General features: G+C 34.7%; 1 protein-coding gene across 2 annotated transcripts; it reads right to left on the bottom strand.

Moving 5' to 3' along the window:
• Nucleotides 1-2,928: 2,928 nt before the first annotated feature.
• Nucleotides 2,929-18,602, bottom strand: LOC110685563 (tetratricopeptide repeat protein SKI3-like). 2 transcript variants are annotated; one of them, XM_021862111.1, is made up of 22 exons: nucleotides 18,284-18,602; nucleotides 18,134-18,208; nucleotides 17,814-18,017; nucleotides 17,565-17,687; nucleotides 17,332-17,415; nucleotides 17,175-17,225; nucleotides 15,942-16,034; nucleotides 14,981-15,121; nucleotides 14,824-14,904; nucleotides 13,711-13,952; nucleotides 13,447-13,618; nucleotides 12,356-12,471; nucleotides 11,962-12,019; nucleotides 11,689-11,754; nucleotides 11,366-11,578; nucleotides 10,009-10,060; nucleotides 9,338-9,711; nucleotides 9,120-9,214; nucleotides 7,385-7,624; nucleotides 6,030-6,670; nucleotides 3,817-4,020; nucleotides 2,929-3,495 (listed from the first exon to the last, which is right to left on the bottom strand). In XM_021862111.1, the coding sequence occupies exons 1-22, from the start codon at nucleotides 18,305-18,307 to the stop codon at nucleotides 3,329-3,331; spliced, it is 3,516 nt and encodes a 1,171-aa protein (XP_021717803.1). In that variant the 5' UTR covers nucleotides 18,308-18,602; the 3' UTR covers nucleotides 2,929-3,328. The 2 variants fall into 2 exon arrangements, with proteins under 2 accessions (XP_021717803.1, XP_021717804.1); XM_021862112.1 differs by lacking the exons at nucleotides 17,814-18,017; nucleotides 18,134-18,208; nucleotides 18,284-18,602 and having other exon boundaries at nucleotides 17,576-17,667.
• Between the last annotated feature and the right edge of the window lie 333 nt (nucleotides 18,603-18,935).

Here is an 18,935-nt window from a genome sequence, read left to right as displayed (position 1 = left end):
CAAGAGAGCTCTCCTGCTGTCAATAATGTAACTACAAATTTACTCAAACCAACCAAGGGTTAAAGACAAGGAGACTCTTTGTCGTCTCCTGCCCTTTTTGTTATTTGTATGGAAGTTTTAACTAAGAAATTATTGCTTATTAATCAGAAAAAATCTTTGGGTATTGAAGTTAAAATTGCCCCCTCTGCTCCTAATATATCGTATTTACTTTTTGCAGATTATCTCTTGTTTTGTAAAGCTTCTACCTCCTCAGTCAGTTTCCTTCGAGATACACTAGCTGATTTTGCCTCTTTATTAGGCCAACTCATTAATTTCCATAAATCCTCTATTGTGATTTCTAAATATGTTTTTATTAGGCCAACACAAATTTATTCAGCAAGTGTTCTTTCTTTTGAGTTATTAATTTGCTTGCATTGTTACTTTTTATTTTTCTTGTACTGTAGTGATTTAGTTAGACAATTTCGTACGCCATTATATTATATAGAGTTCACACTATAAATCATGATGGATGGCTCATTTTCCATTAAAAAAAAAAAAAAGTAATTGCATAATTACTCAAGTTTGGCAAAGATCTGCATTTGTATTTTGCATCATGTTTTCTTCATTTCATTAAATTGGTTATATGCTTAAATAAATTTGGGAGGGAGTTAGAGTAAATTAATAAAACCTTTGTTATGTTTTTTAAGTGACTTTGTTTGATTTTTTATACTAGTATCATTGTATAATGTATACTTCATTTTGACTTAATATATGGAGTTACTATATATTTATGATCAATCTTTAATGTTACAGCTATGAAGCTCTTGTTTTTCCCGTTCTCTTTCTTGTCAAGAGGGAGGGAAATGAGTAGCTCATCATAGCTTAGCTTCTTTAATCAACAAAATAATGAAGTAAAAAATTGCAAGAAAATAATTACAGTACAGTATTAAAACTTTGCAAGCCACCTTTTTATCGATTATAGTAATTTGATTTCTACGGTATACTAAACAGTATAGAGTATGCGATACATTGGGTTTAGGTTTTAATGAACTACTTTAATACTACCTCCGGATCGTATTATATACAACTTTGGAATTTTTTATATCTCACAAATAATACCCAAAAGTTGCATATAATGTGATCCGGAAGTAGTATAATAAACCTATGCACTTTTTTTTTTTTTTTTTTTAATATATGGGTACTCGTTTAATTAATCATCGCTTTTTTAAGAAAAAAATACACCAAAATTACGGAAATGTTCTCTCAACACTAATGTAATAAGAAAATCTTCGTTATATATACTTGGGTTTTTTTTTTAATTAGAATGTTATATAGACTAGGAACAGCAATTCATTACACTATGTCACCTATCTAAAACTATTACCTATTAGCAACCATCTTATATATGATAAGACAATCATGTATATAATTGTATAGTCACCTATCTAAAACTATTAGGGAAATTCTCAATGGTAATCTTAAGGTTTTTATTTTTCTCAATGGTAAACACTAAAAAAACAAATTATCAATGGTAATCTTCAATTAGTAAAACTCAGTCAGTGGTAACATTAATGACATTAATTCATAATTATTAGCCTAACCGTAGTTAGCTTAAGGCAAAATGACTAATATAACCCTATTAATTAAATAAAAAAAAATTAAAAAAACCCTTGCCACCCCAACCACAATCCACTGCCAGCCCCCCTCCCCTGCCAGCGGCGGCCACGGGCGGCGACCCCCCTCCCTCCCATCTCCTAGCGCCGGCGCAGTGAGCCTCTCCTTCCCTGATTCCCTCTCCTCCCTTGATTCCCAGCCCAATCACCATCTCCTTCCCCGATTCCCGCTCCTCCTTCGATTCCCAGCCCAACCACCATCTCCTTTCCCGATTGACCTTTCCTCACTCGATTCCCAGCCAGCCACCATCTCCTTCCCCTGATTCCCTCTACCCTCGATTTGCAACTCACCCAAATCAAACTACACCACCAACAAATCCCCAAAAACCTCGTCGATCTCGACTTAGGGTTAGACAACCTGCAATGAAAATCTTGAAGCAATTTGCATCAATTTAAGTCGTTTTTTGCTCGATTCAAGGTATTTTAGGGGATTTTCATCGATTTTTGTTCGAAAATGGGGTTGAATCGAATATGGAGGATTTTAACTTAGTATTTCTGGGATTTTCAGTGAATACAGGTGGGGTTGAGGAGGTGGAAGGACGGTTTTGAAAATGGCGGTGGTGAAGAAGGGGGATTGGGTGGTTTAGGGGTTGCAACGGCAAGGGGGGTTCAGCCCGGCGCCGGGGAGGGGATCTAGGTGGTCGCGGCTGGCGTCGATCGGGATAAGGGGTGGGGCTGGGGCAGGGGGTGGCGGGGAAGAAATGGGTGTTGTATTTTTTTCAATAAGGGTATTTTAGGCAATTTCCTTGTAAAGCATTAACCTTGGTTAAAATTTCCTTAAAATGTTTAACTAATGTTACCACTGAATAGTTTTATTAATTAAAGATTACCATTGATAATTTGTTTTTTTAGTGTTTACCATTGAGAAAAATAGAAACCTTAAGATTACCATTGAGAATTTCCCAAACTATTACCTATTTGCTCCGTGTTTCACCCGTCAAAAAAAAAAAAAACAATCTTATATATATGAAAATACATGTATATACTTGCAAATAAAAAAAGGCTAGTTAAAAAAAAAAAAAAAAAAAAAAAAAACCAAAAGTATTAAATACATAGTCACAAGATTTAAAGCAATATCAATGAGCATTTGATAATATGATAAGACAATCTAATACAACCAATTGGTCTTTGATCCTTCGGTGTGAAATGATGATGATATTGAGGTACAAATTATTTAAAACTTAAGGTGTCTTGTATATTATTGATTGGTGATTAGTTATACAATTGTGGGGAGGCTTGTTTATTATCGACATGAAGTCACGAACACTGCTCGATATTTATATGAAAATCAAGGCTTCAGAAGTCAGAACATCAACTATAAGAAATTGTATACAGTTATCACCCCTCAATCACTCATATACATTAGGCAGAAATCGCCTTCACTTCAATTAAAATCGATAATACAGTCCATTGTGAGCCATCAACTAATAAACTATCAACTAATATAACTGACTATTGACTATAAACTACTACAGTTAAAGTTAGAAGAGTAGATAACAAGGAAAACCAAAACACTGACCTATTACACCTGATGAGAAATCTGATAAAAGTATGTACACTTTGATGGGGCTGTGTCTTCTAGCTCAAGTATAACTGAAGCCAGTAAACACAAATAATACAACTACCAATATTATGGCTCTTAATATACTTGAATTAACCCCTTATGTGCCAAGACTTCACTCAGCAAGCTTTCGCAGGACTCTCCAATACCTCAAGCAAGAAGGATTCAAGTGAATAGCTCGAAGAACCCAGTTGAGCGGATCTCCATAATCTTGACTAGATGTGGTTCCAGACCCAAGTGCAAGCAGATGCATTTGAAAATACAGTTCAGCAGGTCTCGTCTCTGGAAAAAAGACAAGGCAAGAGGAAATTAATTTCATATAAGCTTCCGTGCTTCAATGATGATTCCTTCTGCTACAAACATCTGGATCATAACAGTAAGCAGAAAGTGAAAGTATCTACTTTGCACTTAACAGTGTACCCAAAGGAAAGGGAATCATGTGTAAACTCAATAAATTGAGCTTCTCACCACCAAATATCAAGGTTGAAGGTTAGACCACATACCCACACCTTCAACTTTGGTGAGGGGGGGGGGGGGGGGGGCAATTATGAAGATAGAATAACACATGCATATCAACTCAGAAATTAAATTAACAAATTATACCTGGTGACCAAGAATACCATTCCAATTGGAGGTTACTATCCCACTTCAATTTTGATCCGAGGCTTGCTTCTGCTTGAGCCAACAAAAGGGAAACAAATGGCAATTGAATGGAGGACATCCCTTGTGCCTTTTTAAGACTTCTTATACCCATTGTCAGGTACTGAGAGCCATATTGCATTTTTGTAAGCTCCATGCAGATAGCACCTGGAGACAAAGGAGATGATTTGACAGACCACAGAATTAAATCAGATAGAACAAGATATGCAGAAAAACAGAGAATTCAATTGACTTAAATAGCCACAGAAATTCCTCAGCTTGTAGAGATAAATCAAAAGTACAGATCAGATGCAGCTGAAAAAGATAGAAATGCTGATTCTAAGCTAAGTTACAAACGAAATCAAGCACAATGCAGAAACAATTTTATTTGACAAAAATGTCTAATTATTTACTTTTTTGACTAAATACAGTTAATAATTTCAGATAGTTGGACAACAGATACTCAATCTTGAAATTATAAATTATAAGTTAGTATATATTATTAACAGAACAAAAACAAAATAAGACGCATACTACTGCTAAAGTGCTAATAACTAATTATCAAAAGAAGCAAGTCCGGTACAAAATCCTACAACTGGGATTAGAACTAAATATAGTAGGCAAGATCATGTATAATTTGGCTACTTAAGTTTAAACCCAAAAAAAAAAAAAAAAAAAAAAAAAAAAAAAAAAAAACTGTTCATGTCATTTGATAGTACAAAAACAGGTGGGGACTCACTAGGAAAACATGTTTTGAGTAAAAACATGTTCAAGCCATTAAATCACATTCCTCAAGATGCTTCTGCCCTTTTTCCCTCCAATTAACTAATTAAGCAACTATAATTCAGAAAACAGCACTAAAATGTTATTATAATTTGCAAAACGTTATATAATACCCAGTAATTTCACAAACAGCCTATACCATAAGGATCAACAAGAAATTTAAGCAAAATTGACAACTTTAATGGAACATCTAAAAAAAAAATCTATTACAGTTGAGGGGTTGCTGATTCGCTCTCCTTCACACCATCAAAGTCCATTCTCAAGTCACAGACTCACAGGTACCTTCCGTCCTTTTTAAATGTTATTTGCTTGTAATCATACTCCAGCATTTCTCTTTTGTTTGCAAGCTTTTGCACAACCTCCATTTAATCTTTTATCAAATATTCCCTCCGCATTTTTCATAAAAAAATCTCATTTGGCCTTTGCACAAGTTTTTAGGAAGGTGAACATAACAAAAAGATTGAGGTTTGGTTGATTAAAGATGAATATAGAAAAAAGAAAAAAAAGAGGGGAAGAGTTAAAGTGAATAAAACAAGGGTTGATAGGGGGGTTTGGTTAATTAAAAGTGAATAAATAAATAGATGAAGGTGATATGAGACTTTTTGGGACGAAGGGAGTACATTTGATTACACAATTTTTTTACGAAAAAAGAACTTTAAATTTAATATAAAAAACAATTATAGTTACTAAAGATTTATTAATGACCTTTCAAAAATCCTAATATTTGATTTATCAACAGAAAGGTACTATCTTCTCAAGAATATTTACTATCTGTCAACTAAAACCATCATCTTCAAGATCTCATATTCTCTATCTCTCTCTATCAACAATATTGAAGATGGAAACATTAAGGCTCTTTTCAAAACAAATAATATTGAGTAATAATAACTTCGATTCAGTATAATTAAATACATATGTTTCCCTCAAAAAAAAAAAAAAAAAAAAATACATATAGCAAAAATATGTTCGTTCAACAAAAATAAGTTTAGTTCAATAAAATAAGTTTTAAACAATAAAAATGAACTTTAATAAGTAACTTTAAAAAACAAATTTAATATCAAATTTGTAAAAATTATCTCATATCAATATAAAGTTAAATTTTAGTAAAAAATAAGATTTAATCAGTAAAAATAGTTTAATTTCAGCAAATATAATTTAATTTCATTAAAAAAAACATAAAGCTAGAATAATTTACATTCAGCAACATTCAGGTCAAGAAAACAGGGAATAAGATTCTTTCACATACTCATTCTAACTTCTAACAGATGTACCAAGTTTGAGAAAGAAAGTGAGCACAGCCAAACAGACTAATACAGCAACAACAACAACAACAACAACAACAACAACAACAACAACAAAGCTTTAGAAGGCCAGTAATGCAACCAATTTATTACCATGGCACAGGAAGAAGCAGCTCTCAGTAGGTGCTAGTGAACAAGCTTCAGCAAGGAACTCCTCTGCACGTAGAAAATCTTGAGCCCATTGAGAAGCTAAACCACAAAACAGTTTGTAGACAGCCAACCATGAATTCTCTGACTCCTTGATCTCTTTAATACTATCTCTAAAGCCTGAATCTAAGAAAGTGGAACCATCCTGGGGTCTATGACGAGATTCAATAATCTTAAGACTAATCCAACCAATAGGGTAATTAGTTTTAAGCTTCAAGCACTTTGTAAACTCTACATTGAGACTTGTCTGGTTATCTTCAGCAGCATGAGCGCGGCATAATTGTAAATGGGCAAAAAAGGTATTGGCATCAGAAAGCGAAAGGTTTGATGCATCCCTTGCAAGAGAAACACTGCTTGACATATCTCCACCAAGCAAATTGAGCTCAGAGGAACACAGAAGCAGCTGAAATCTTTTATATCTTTCAAATGTCTTATTCAAAGATAACTGACTCGTGACAGCTACAGAAGTCATCCGCTTGAGCACGTTCAAAAGGTGTTGCGGACATTTTGCTTGGCATGCTGTTTGAAGCAAATTAAGTACTAGAAAGTATCTAGCATTATGGTTCCAAGGTTCAAGACGAAGCCATCTACACAACAATTATAAACTTATAAGAGGATTGGGAAAAGATAGACTAAATATTAAGAGTAAATGGACTATAAGAATACCACATTATAGCTCAAATAAGCAAGATCTATTGATGTACGCACCAATAGATATAACAGACTGAAAAATTTACAAATATCACTAGCAAAAAGACCTGTTAATCGTCAGTGAAGTCAAGAACCATATCCTGATTACATTATATATAACTATGTCCTGGATATAACTTATGTATATGAAACATCTTAACCACAACATAAAATGGGAAAACTACAAGCTGCCACGATATTTCAGCTAGGGTAAATCAAATAATTGAAAGTATGAGTGTGCAAAGATGCTTAGAAATGATTGTCACAACACTATTTAACTAGCCTATCATCACCTGTTTTTGGCCTAGATTCTTATATAATTCCAAAAAATTTTGAATAAGATTGGACCCGGCCAAAACATAAATATTGAAGAGCGCAACTAGTCACCAAAACATTAAACAAGACCACCTAATTTCTACATTCAGAATTTAATGTTCGTATATATGTATTTCCAGAAGACAGCTGTAGTTTAAACCAAACAGTATTCTAATACTTCCTCTGCTTCATTTTAGTTGACATGAATACAATATAGAAATTAGATGGTCTTGTTGCAATGCTTAGTCTTAACAATAAATATTTATACATTTCAAAACTTATTACATACATCATACCTCTGCATTAACCCTATTAGTGATGCACCGTGCGCATTCTGGTATTTACATGTTGAAAGAGAGTATTTCGGTTTGCAGCTGTAAGTAGCATGACAAGCAACAGCTTCAGCACCAATAATTTCATGCGCAGATCTGAAGTCTTGGTTTATTGAGTTAAACGGAACAACAGCACAGCACCTCCTTACAACATGGTCGTTTTCCCATTGTTTAAGGGATAACAAAAGATATCCGAGCATATTTCTGCAAGCAGCTAAGCCTCATCACCCAAAAAAAAAAAAGAAGCAGAAGAAGCCTTAAACAGAAAACGCACTTGCAACAGTAGCAAGTATGAAATAAGAGTAAACTAATAGGGCGATTCACATGCTTTGAAAATCGATCAAGGATAAGGGATATCATCCATTCTTATTGCCAATGTAGGCTTGATTATTGTTTGGAACTAAAAACAGACAGTTGAAATGGGATTAAAGAAGTTCGTTGTTTTTTGGTATTTGTTTAAAAACCAATAATAATTTATCTAAATTATAACAAGAAAAATTGCTTCCCCAATATTACAAGAAAATTTTTGATGCTGAAATATTGAGACATAAGATAGGACCACCAGTCCACCAAGAACAACATAGATACAAATCTACAGGAATATCCCCATGAGTCTTGAGCATCTAACAGCAGCCTCCTGATAGAGCTCCACATAAAATGCCTAGTTATGTTGTCACTATGACATATAGGATCTATTCTCACATTGATCTTCTTTGGACAGCTGAAAGTTGATGCAAACACCTATCATTTAAACCCTTATAGGCCCATCAGCTAATTATTTAACTCTTAAAATGGCCAGTTGCTAAAGCTGTTTTAACAGCTGCCATCTTGTAGACAGCACCAAGCATACTCTAAATCCTCTCAAACATAACTCACAAAAGATGAACTGACAAAGTCTTCTCATTTCAGCCCACTCTACAAACTTTCCATGGCTCTTCTATAAGGTGCATAAAGTATATAATTTTTAAACTTTCTGGCAGCTCCATTCTCATTAAGTCAAAACATAACTTATGGCACCTTGATTAAGTTCAAAATTACTACAATGTGATGAATAAAATTATCAAAACAGCCTGCATATTAAACAAGCCCATTGTCAAAAATAAATCATCAGTTTCAGAATAGTTGCTACATAGAGAATGAGATAGAAAGGGACCAACTTTTGGCAAGTCAACATTACCTTTTAGCCCCCTAAATCTGGTCCTTATCTTTTAATATCAAGGCAATTTTGTAATTTTAAGGTGTAAATTTTTTCGAAAGTAGTACTAGGTAGCAAGTATTGTGGCATTTCCATTTAAGGGAAGCATAGAAAGCACAAGTATTATTAAACAGAGTATGTAGATAAACCACTACTTGTTACACACTTGTCAATGCATCTCTTCAACTAATTATAACTTAAATAATCAACGACTAGAAATTAATAGAATAAAATATAAGTGGAAAGCATAAATCAAAATGGATCTAATAAGACCCCACATAACTATGGATTCCCTAGCGAAAAAATAGCCAAAAATAGAGATTGTATAGTGTATATAGAAGTGTTACATAAATAAGAAAACAGAGAAAGCATTTTGAGAAAAAACTTGAGTAAAAATAGACCAGGAGCAAATAGCAAGAAATATATATATATATATATATACCCAGATAGGGAATGAACTGTAATTTACATAAATCTAATATTACAGCTATTTAAGTGATGTACCTTATAGAAATTCCATTGGGGTACATATGCAATGCCTTTCTAAGATGGTTTATGCCACTTTGTAAACTGAGAGAATGTCCATCTCCATTTCTTATCTGTGTAATTCATCAGTTTACCAATTTCACACCATAAATGACTGCCTAAGTAATAGAATCCCAAAATCTAAACAAAGAAATCATAATACAAACAAGAGAAACAACACTAGACAAGAAACATACTAGTTTACTTAGCGCAATCAGCAAATGCATTTCCATAATCTCTTCCTGTGTTGAAAGGATACGGCGGCTACTTGAGACTAAAGACTGTAATTGACAGCTCCGATCAACAGCATCTACAGCAGATATGATGAAACTGACTTTTGCACTCTGAAGCAGCTCCCTAGGCATTTGCAAAATGTTATTGATAGTTGATCCTACCCCGGAAATGGAGTACAGAAGACAGCAAATTAAAGAAATAGATGCCACTGCAGTGGACAGCTTCATGGTGGGAACACATGTAGCAAGATCTTTAGCAGCAGATAGGGACATATCATTCTTGCCAAGTTTCCATAATGATAAAGCATATACTTGAAGGCCTTCAACGTCAAGAAAACCTAAAATGCTCATTAAAACCACTGAGTTAATGCACACATAAATACCAGACTACCAGCTACCTATCAAAATATAGAACGAAAAATTTAAACACCAGCAAGTAAAAGTGGGAAGCCCAACGACTCTACAACATATAATTTTCTAAATCACATTCTCTATAATAAACGAAGATGTAATAATTTCAGGCAAATTTTCAGATTCAACTATTATTCAGAATCAGCTTTGAGAGAGAAGCAACAGGAGAATATTAACACACTGTAAAGGAAATTCAAGATGGCAGACGCTTTGACAACACAAACCTCTTTCCTTCAGATCTTCCAATTCTTGCACAGCTTCTAGTACATTTTCTGCCTGCAACAAAATTACATGTTTCAAGAGAGTTTTAGCAGACACTCATATCAGCATTTCTTAGTATCAGAAGTAAAGCATCACAATCACGAGAAATCTAGAAAGATTCTTTTTCGAATGATTTATCTATTCGAGGCTTCTAAGGGTAACGATAGGAGGATTAAATATAATGAAAAGGATAAGGTAAGGCATATTAACAGCAAAACAAATTTGAAGTTGTTTTGGTCTCACATTAACAATATATAATTAATAGACCTTGAAACATTTTATCTGTCCTGAAATCAATATGAGAATTTAGGATTTTGAACACAAAATTGTAACTGAAACAACCAGCATAACAGTCAACCCCAACCTGCTGTGGTGAATAGTAGGGTTGAAGCAATCAATATAGTTCACAAATCCCATGAACCTATGATGAAAAAGTTCACTACTTTTTCTTTATATAAAGAAAACGTCAACTCCTTTTTTTATATAACCAAAAAAGATATACTTATGAGCAGAAAGCACAAGAGGTCAAGAGCAGAGGATAAATTGTCCTCAAATCAGCCAAAGATAAATAGGTTGAAATATTTAACACTGACGAATTTCCTTAACTGAGTAACTATTAAAAGGCCTCCACTGCCTTCCTAAAAAAAATAAAAATAAAAAAAAATAATAAAAAAAAAGGTCTCCACTGCCTTGGCCCCCAGAATTGCTAAATGGTTATTCTATCCCAAAACAAATCACTAGTAAAAGCAGTTCCTGAGAAGACTCGCATGTTCTGGCCAGACACCACAAAATCACCACAAAAGTGTTACCCCATGACATGTTACTCCTTTTCCCTTTCAATGCCCACAAAAGAATCCTTTTCTTTTCTACTCCAATACTCTTCTTTTCATTGCATTCTTTATGATATACTATTGTAAGATCAATCATTTCTCTTTGGTTTCCTAGTTTAGTATACCGCGTACTTGTTCTCCTTCCATTGATTACCATACCATGAAATAGTAGATAGAATTAATTTTCAATTTCTTAATGAATAACATACTTGTATTTGTTATATAAAAAATAATCTTTTTTAAAAAAAATCCGCTGGGTCCACCCAAAACCACAAATGTTTGGTTCATGAAAAATCATTTCTGAACGATATTAGAATTAACCAATATTCCCATTTTTATTTACATTATTTTATTATTTGCCATCCCTAATCACCAGTTTTATATCTTTTTCAGTTATCATATGAGAGCAGCTTCTTCACATCTAAAACAAAAGAAATGGAAAAACGGGCACACGAAAAATTTTACAGGAAAAGCCAACATATACACACACCTTGCAGAGTGCCCTAGCCAGATTAATTGATATATCAACAAAATGAGAATGGGACAAGGAAAGTGTAGAAGTCTTCCATGCATAACGTGCTAGCTGATAAGAAACGATAGCAGATTGATAATCATGTCGTGCCTCAGAAACTAGCCCATTAAGATTATGAGACTCAGGATACCAAGGAGCACACTGCAACGCTTGCCTGATAGATCCAAATACCTGGGGCAATAATGAGAGAAATAAATGTGAAACTTGATTACTGAAACAATCAGCCTAGCACTCAGCACAATTACCCAGTCCCAATTGAATCCATTAGAATTTCATCATACCTCTGAAGATAATAGGTTGTTTGAACGTAGAGCAAGTTTTGCAAGGCCAATCTGAAACTCAGCAAGCTGTGAAGCAGGAAAAACCGAAATTTATAACTACAACACTCAGGTACATCACATCACAATGTTATTGACGGAGGAAAAATATTTATAAAGTAAAATAAAATGAATAACCTATCAAAAATAAGATTACTGCAATATTCTTTTAAGTTCCAGAGGAAAAAAAATTTGTTGCCAGTAATTTAGATAGCATGTATGAACTGATAAACTTACAGGCAATATTTGAACGGCTCGTAAGCAACTGTCGTAAGCCTCATCTGATGCAGTTTCCCTTCAGTAATATCATATAAAAGAAGAATCAGGTAAAAACATCAATAAAAGTCGGACAAACAAGCACAACCCAAAAGAGCTACTCCCACTGTTTTTTTAGTGCATCACTACCTTTTTTGGACATGTTATCTTAGTATATTTTTATTATCTCTCTCTCTTCACAAGGTCCCCACTCTTACCTTTCTAGTAAATCTCCTCTCACATCCCTAACTTTTTTTATAAACTATTACCCCACTATCTCTATTCTATACTTTTTAAAAACTTAGTGCCAGCCAAACCAATGCACTGGAAAAAAAAAAAAGAAAGAAAAAAAAGAAAAAAAACACGGAGGTAGTACCTGATAAGCGTATCTGCTGACATGCCAGCCCATGGCAATGAAAGAGAAGGATCTATACTTCGAGCCCTGTCAAAGGCTTGTCTTCCCAATTGGCTTTCACCTTCTTCTTTGTATAGCTATAAAAAGCAACATCCAACGCATAAGCCTCAACGTCATAAAGACCATTAGAGTTAGAAGTTTCAAGAGGAGAAGTCCAAAGCAAAACCCTACTGCACAAATCCAAAATAGGCATGAGCCACGTGGTGCTGAATTTTCAAATGTCAAAAGCCTATACAATAACTAAAATTATGCAGGACGGAACTATTTAGCTTCATTTTGGACTATGAAATCATTCATCTTCCATAGGGATTAGGGAAGAAAGAAATCCAAACAGCCGCCAACGCAGTGCACAAGGCTCCTTCTATTGTACAGAATCAATGAATTAACACTCATTAATGTGTACGAAATTTTAAAGCAATAGAAGTAAAGGATAGCTAAAACTTTACAATTTAAAACCTGACTTTTAGCTCTATAATGACTACATACAGTCCATCAAACGGAGTCGTTTTTCAAAAAAGTAAGGAAAGCGAAATAAATTAACACATCCATGGAGTATTAGGCTAATGACTCAAAAGACTGCTTAAGATATAACTTTGTTAGAGTAAGAGGAAAACAAAAGAGTACTAATGATATGTGGGAAACAAGAAACTACTACATTCAGCAGAACTCACAAAATAACTTTCTTACATGCAAGGAAATCCAGTCAATCAAAACCTTTTGCACCCCTTAATGGCGCTCACTCATGTATCACTTATGTTATCACCTGCAGCAGATTTTCTGCATTTCAGGTTTCAGATGTTGGTGACACATTACTTTGAACAAACAGCCATTGAAAAAGTAAACATATTACTACAAAAATATAATGGCTATATCCCTGTAATGTTAGAAGTTCATGTATAATAGCACTATTATACATATAATTCCTTCTTTTTAGATATTCTGGAAATAGAGCCACAACTCCCTATCCATTCTCCAAAATTTAATTGGGTATGTGTGTGCATTTCGTAGAAAAGTGGTGTTAAATATGCTTCTAGGTATGCCTGAGGAAATACCTTGCCGAGATAAGCCCATGCAGAAGCTAGAGAAACATCCAAATGCAACCCTCGGATAAAGGCATGTTGTCTCAATGCCCTATGATCAGACATGCATCCCAATGCCATCCAAAATTCATGATTGTCACTCTCAAGTAGCAAGCTTCCTAACAGCATCTTCTCAGATATTTTCCTGATGACGAAGTCAAGAATTAAATGACATCTTGAGAACTGAAACAAGCAAGGATAAGATAAGTTCAAAGGAAGCAGAACGGAGAATCTTACCAGGAGCTCAAATCAGTTTCATGACTCCCCTGTAAAGAGCAAACATGATCAAGAGCCACAGCAACATCCATATATATATTTGCTTGCCATGGAGCTAAGTGCAAAGCCCGCTGGTAGGAACATTTGGCTGACACAGCAGCTATTTGGCGTGTTTTTTTCCAGGAAAGAAGAGACCTAGAAAAGGCTTCCTCGCCCTTCAGATTACCACCTTCTGTCCATGGAAATGATTTTGCATAAGTAAGCTGGCAAAACAAAATAAGAAGCATTTAGTAACCAGCACAAGTTAATTGCAGTTGCGTTAAACATGTAGAAGACTGAATCATATTTGATTCCCTCCCTCTCATGATGGCAATCCAGGTTACGTAATAACTATGTATTGTAATATTTAAGTGCGCCATGTGCTTTGAAAAGTACTTCAATATATTGTACAACTAAAACAGGATTTTATTGTACCCAACATAGCATTTCAATTATCATTAGAATAAAATAAAATCAGGCAAAGAAGAGAGAGGCAACACATAAAAGAGAGCAAGAATGGTCATCAAAAAGACGTGGTGATGGTATAGGAAAGGAATGGTGACAGAGCATTGAGGTCGGAGTCATACAGCAAGCAACAGTGATTGTGGGCGGTTGATCTTAGAACTAGTATCACTTGCCCAAAGATACACCATAATTATCTTATTCAACAAAGAATTGCGATAAGAGAATCTACTAGAAGATTCAATTCATAAAGATTCAATACAGATAACATAAATACTAGACATGCATACAAACTTTAACAAATCCAACCTCTCCTTATAATTATGAAAATAGGTGATTTCAAATCTCTCCATTATCACAAGATATCACACAGAACAGGAAAAAGCTCCTTGTTACATGTCCAAGTTTGCAAATTGTAAAATTTTCGCAATAAGTACAGTTGTCCAAACAAATGCCTCTGCCCTATGTGGGAACTTACTTCACATGAAATTTGAGAGTAGAAAAAAATCAGGATTATATTATTATTGCATAGGTATGCTAATATAATTACAACCAAAAAGGGGATAGAACAGTGTTTTTTTTTTTTCGTGCCTTTTTTTTTTTATATATATAAGATGAAGCTCAAACAATTACCTGTATATCAGCATGTAGCTTCCATACACATGACATATTACTGGTCAAAACAGCACTATTTTTTGCAACTTCAGATGCCTCCTGCAACAATTGGGAACTATGTTATCAGAAGAAAAATCTCAATGCATCTTCCTATTCATGAAAAAAAGACAAGAACCTCCAATAGAGATGTTGCCCATGAATATGCACCCTGCTTAATGCATTCTTGTGATAGAGCAAGAAGCCCAGAAGCCAGCCCATACTGTGCACATGCACTTTGAGGGCATATCTCCAGAGCATGTTGAAATTGCTCAATTCCCTAAAAGGAAAGGACACACAAAAGAGTTCAGAGAGAGATGGAAAATATATATTTCCTGAAATAGTAAAGATATAAATTATACAGACCCCAAGTGTATATATCACTTAAAAACGAAGAAAAAAAAACTCATGAGCTAACATGCAGCAATTAATCAAGAAACATCAAGTATCAGGCTTAACTAACACTTGACAATTAGTAAATTTGGCCTAACAAACAACTAAAATAGCCAGACCATCTATTTCCCTTACCCTCACATTCCAAACGCCCCTTAGAGGAATTTGCAATGATGAGTTGTTGAGAAACTTTTATTTGACAATTAGTAAATTTGGAGAGCATATCAATGCCTACATCCAGATTTTTGTGTTCTGAGAGCTCAAAAACCTAAAATCATCAGTTTCTACATTTCCAGTGGCTTGTCTACGGAATATGGCTACTATGATTTAGTTTAAAAGACTTTCTTTCATGCAACAAAACTCTGTAGAAATGTTAAAGAGTTTTTTCTTTAGCTGACGTGAAATTAAGCTAACAAACTAGTGTCTTTCATTGATCTTCTTTCAAATGACACCTTAACCTCTTTGATGCACTAAGTATATTCAAAATGACACAATATTACTGTTGCATTTGTAATAAAGACATGCTTGAAAAAAAAAGAAAGGGATGGGTGATGGTCAAATCCTTACGCACTGTTTTGGAAGGACTGAAGTACAATGTAAGAACGTTTGGAATGATAGCATAAGCAAAACTCACAATGTCATCCAACCTTTAATTTGAACTAATGCATTAAATTCTTTTAAGATAAAGCTTTTACACAGAGACATACCTTCCGATACGAACCAAGCATTAGAAAAATATTTCCAGTCTCAATCATAGCAAAGGCTTTTGAATTTTCCAATTCCATTGCTCTCCCGTAAGACTGCAGAAAGCATATATTCAATTCATTAGCAGATGTATGAAGAGGAAAACTTGAAGATGCAAACATATATACATATTACAACACTTACTAGCAGCAGGACAAGCAGTCCAGCACCAACAACTTTCAAGATCAAGCCGAAGTCAACATTTTTTTTTTTTACTCACACGAGTCACAGATTTATAAAGTCCCTATCGTTAGAGTAGAGCAGGAATCAAATATTTAAAAATCGATTCTACACGTATTTTTCAGGGCTTAGCTTTGGTTGATATTCAATGAGATTGGCATGAAATATTTTTCATTAGTTTCTTAAGGAGAATACTCTCTTTGTGGTACTTAGTACTAGTATCTTTTTTCCTTGTCAAAGGAATTATGACATCTAAAAAAGTAGTCACACTTAGTCAATCACATCATTACTTCTTTCCCAAGGCAATTACACATTTCGACAGGAATCTCAACCTTCTTCTTGCTACTTTTTTAAAATTCAGTGCGTGAAGCTAGAGATTTCGTATGGCTCTAAGCACTAGGCATCTAGGCTTCACATGTTTGTAGCTTCTCGGTGGAATTACTCAAATTCTCAGTTTAAAATAAGGCAAAAACAGAGGCAACTCTTTCGTTTTAAATCAATTGGACTGACATATATACTGGCCTAGGAAAGCATGCAACCTCCCACTGAGGTTACATTGGACACAGGGAAACTAAGGGTGGAACGTTTTCTTTACATAAAAAAGACTACTCAAGGATAGTTAGTGCCACAAAATGACCCTATGTTTCTCACATTTCTTAAAATTAACAAAATTAGCAAAATCAAACTTATTAATTTATTGCTTAAGTTTGAGTTTCCACATTCCCTACGAGTATGAAATGAGCTTCAGCAATTGTGTGTTTGTGTTTCCCTGCAATAAGATGCTGACATACTGTGTCTTAATGGCAGAAGATAAACAATTCTGTTAAACATATACACATGACTGTGGGTGGCATGGCACAAAAGCCTAATTATAAAAGGTAGAAAACATTTGAGGTCATATGTGAGGAAATAGCAGAATGAACTTAAAACCAGTAGTCACTTTATTTGACAAGCCAATAATATTAAATTTATACCAAAAAAAAAAAAAAAAAAAAAGTAGAAGGAAGGGGGTGTACCTTAATGGCAGCAGTATACATGCCAAGTCGTTGATAGGCAAGACCTAACGCCTGAAGGAAAAGAAGTAAAGTCAATTTGGCTAGATAAATACAAAGCATCAGGTGCATGCATTTACACAAAGGAGATACAATGGAAAGTATAAAAAGGGATACAGACTTCCCAGAGATCGGCACAGGTTGGGTAGCCTCTGATGGCATGCTGAAGACTCTGAACTGCCTCAGACCACTTGTTTTGATGCACCTGAACATATGTACGTATATGCCAACATATAAGGACAATGCATTTCAATATAAACACAATCTTCTCTTTCAAGTTTGATTGTTTTTCCCCTCAAGGATTCATGCGAAAGGAACAACTATAACGAAAAATATATATATATATATATTTACCATCAGCAAACCTAGTCTGGCAAATGCCCAAAAGGCACGGGGTGACTTCCCGAACGCCTCCCTGCACACAGCAATCTCTAAGCTCTCTTTTCCACTTTTGTCCAGTAAATCACACAATGCTTCCTTATAAAACCAAACAAAATGCACCTTAAATTCTACTCTAGAAAGCAGTAACAAAACAGAAAGCATAACTGTTAATCAAGACATAAATGATAAATTGAATTGGCATTGAAAACTAAGAGAACAAACCCCGGATTGCGAATCATCGGGATTTAGCGTAACAGCACGCTGGTAGCATTTGAGAGCTCTCTGAGTATCGAAACAAACACAAGTATAGTAATGACCTAAAAATCTGAATGCTTCCCCATTTTGGGGATTCAACTTAGCTGCCTTGAGAAAATGCTCTGCAGCTTTTTCTCTCCATTCTTCTCCTCTTTCCCAAATCAATTTCCCCTGAAACCAGCCCCATACAATCAGCAATTCAAGCTAATTTCGGCGAAACTATCGTTATTTAAATCGAACAAAATTAAAAATTGCAATGATAACCCTAAAAAAGAGATAAAATTTACAAGATTAAACTGGTGGGAAGGGTCATCTGGGTGAGAATCCGCGAGTTCTTCAAGGGTTTTTAATTGAATTTCCTCCTGTAAACATTGCATTGCCATTAGAAATTTCGAAAACGAACAAGATGAAGATGAAGATGATGGTAAAGAGTTTACCATAACATTCATATTAATATTCATATTGAAAATAAAATGAATCCGCCAAAACCCTAAATTTGCAGAGGTGTGATCAACTAAAGTGGCAGCAGTGTCGGAGTTTCCAAAACAATAGCAATTCCGGCAACCTCTCGTCGGAGAAGTGCTGAGTGTTCACTGTTCAGTGTTTAGTACTCGTTCTAGACTAGATCACCCAAACCGCTTCGTTTTTTCTTACTCTCTACTAGAACTAGTTGAAGATAATTTGGTGTCATGTCGCAGTAGTTAATATGGATGACTACATGAGTGACTGAGTAGTTAAGATGGAAAAGGCACGCGGTCAAGGTTGTGCTCACCAACAGCGAAAACACTTTGTTGGCCCGACACAACCTTTTATTTTCGGTTTGATTTTTTGTCAAACTTTAAGCCTAAAAGAGTGGTATGGTCTCGCTTTTCTTTTCTCCAAAGTTACCTTTCTCCGAGCCTCGTCTCAAGCCAGATTAGTCTTATTCCTCTAAAGGTAGTTTAGTGATAAGCACTTTTAGTAAAGAAAAGTGAGACCATCCTCCTCAATTGGTTCATATTCAACTAAAGCCTGTTATATTTTTACGTCAATCAAATGGATATTTTAAGCTAAACCTCGTACATGTCTGCTCTGATGACTATCGCTAAT

This window comes from Chenopodium quinoa, unplaced genomic scaffold (assembly GCF_001683475.1).
Source record: "Chenopodium quinoa cultivar QQ74 unplaced genomic scaffold, ASM168347v1, whole genome shotgun sequence".
Taxonomy (NCBI): Eukaryota; Viridiplantae; Streptophyta; class Magnoliopsida; order Caryophyllales; family Amaranthaceae; genus Chenopodium; species Chenopodium quinoa.
The sequence above is the reverse complement of the archived record's forward strand: the minus strand, read 5'-3'. Positions and strand labels throughout refer to the sequence as shown.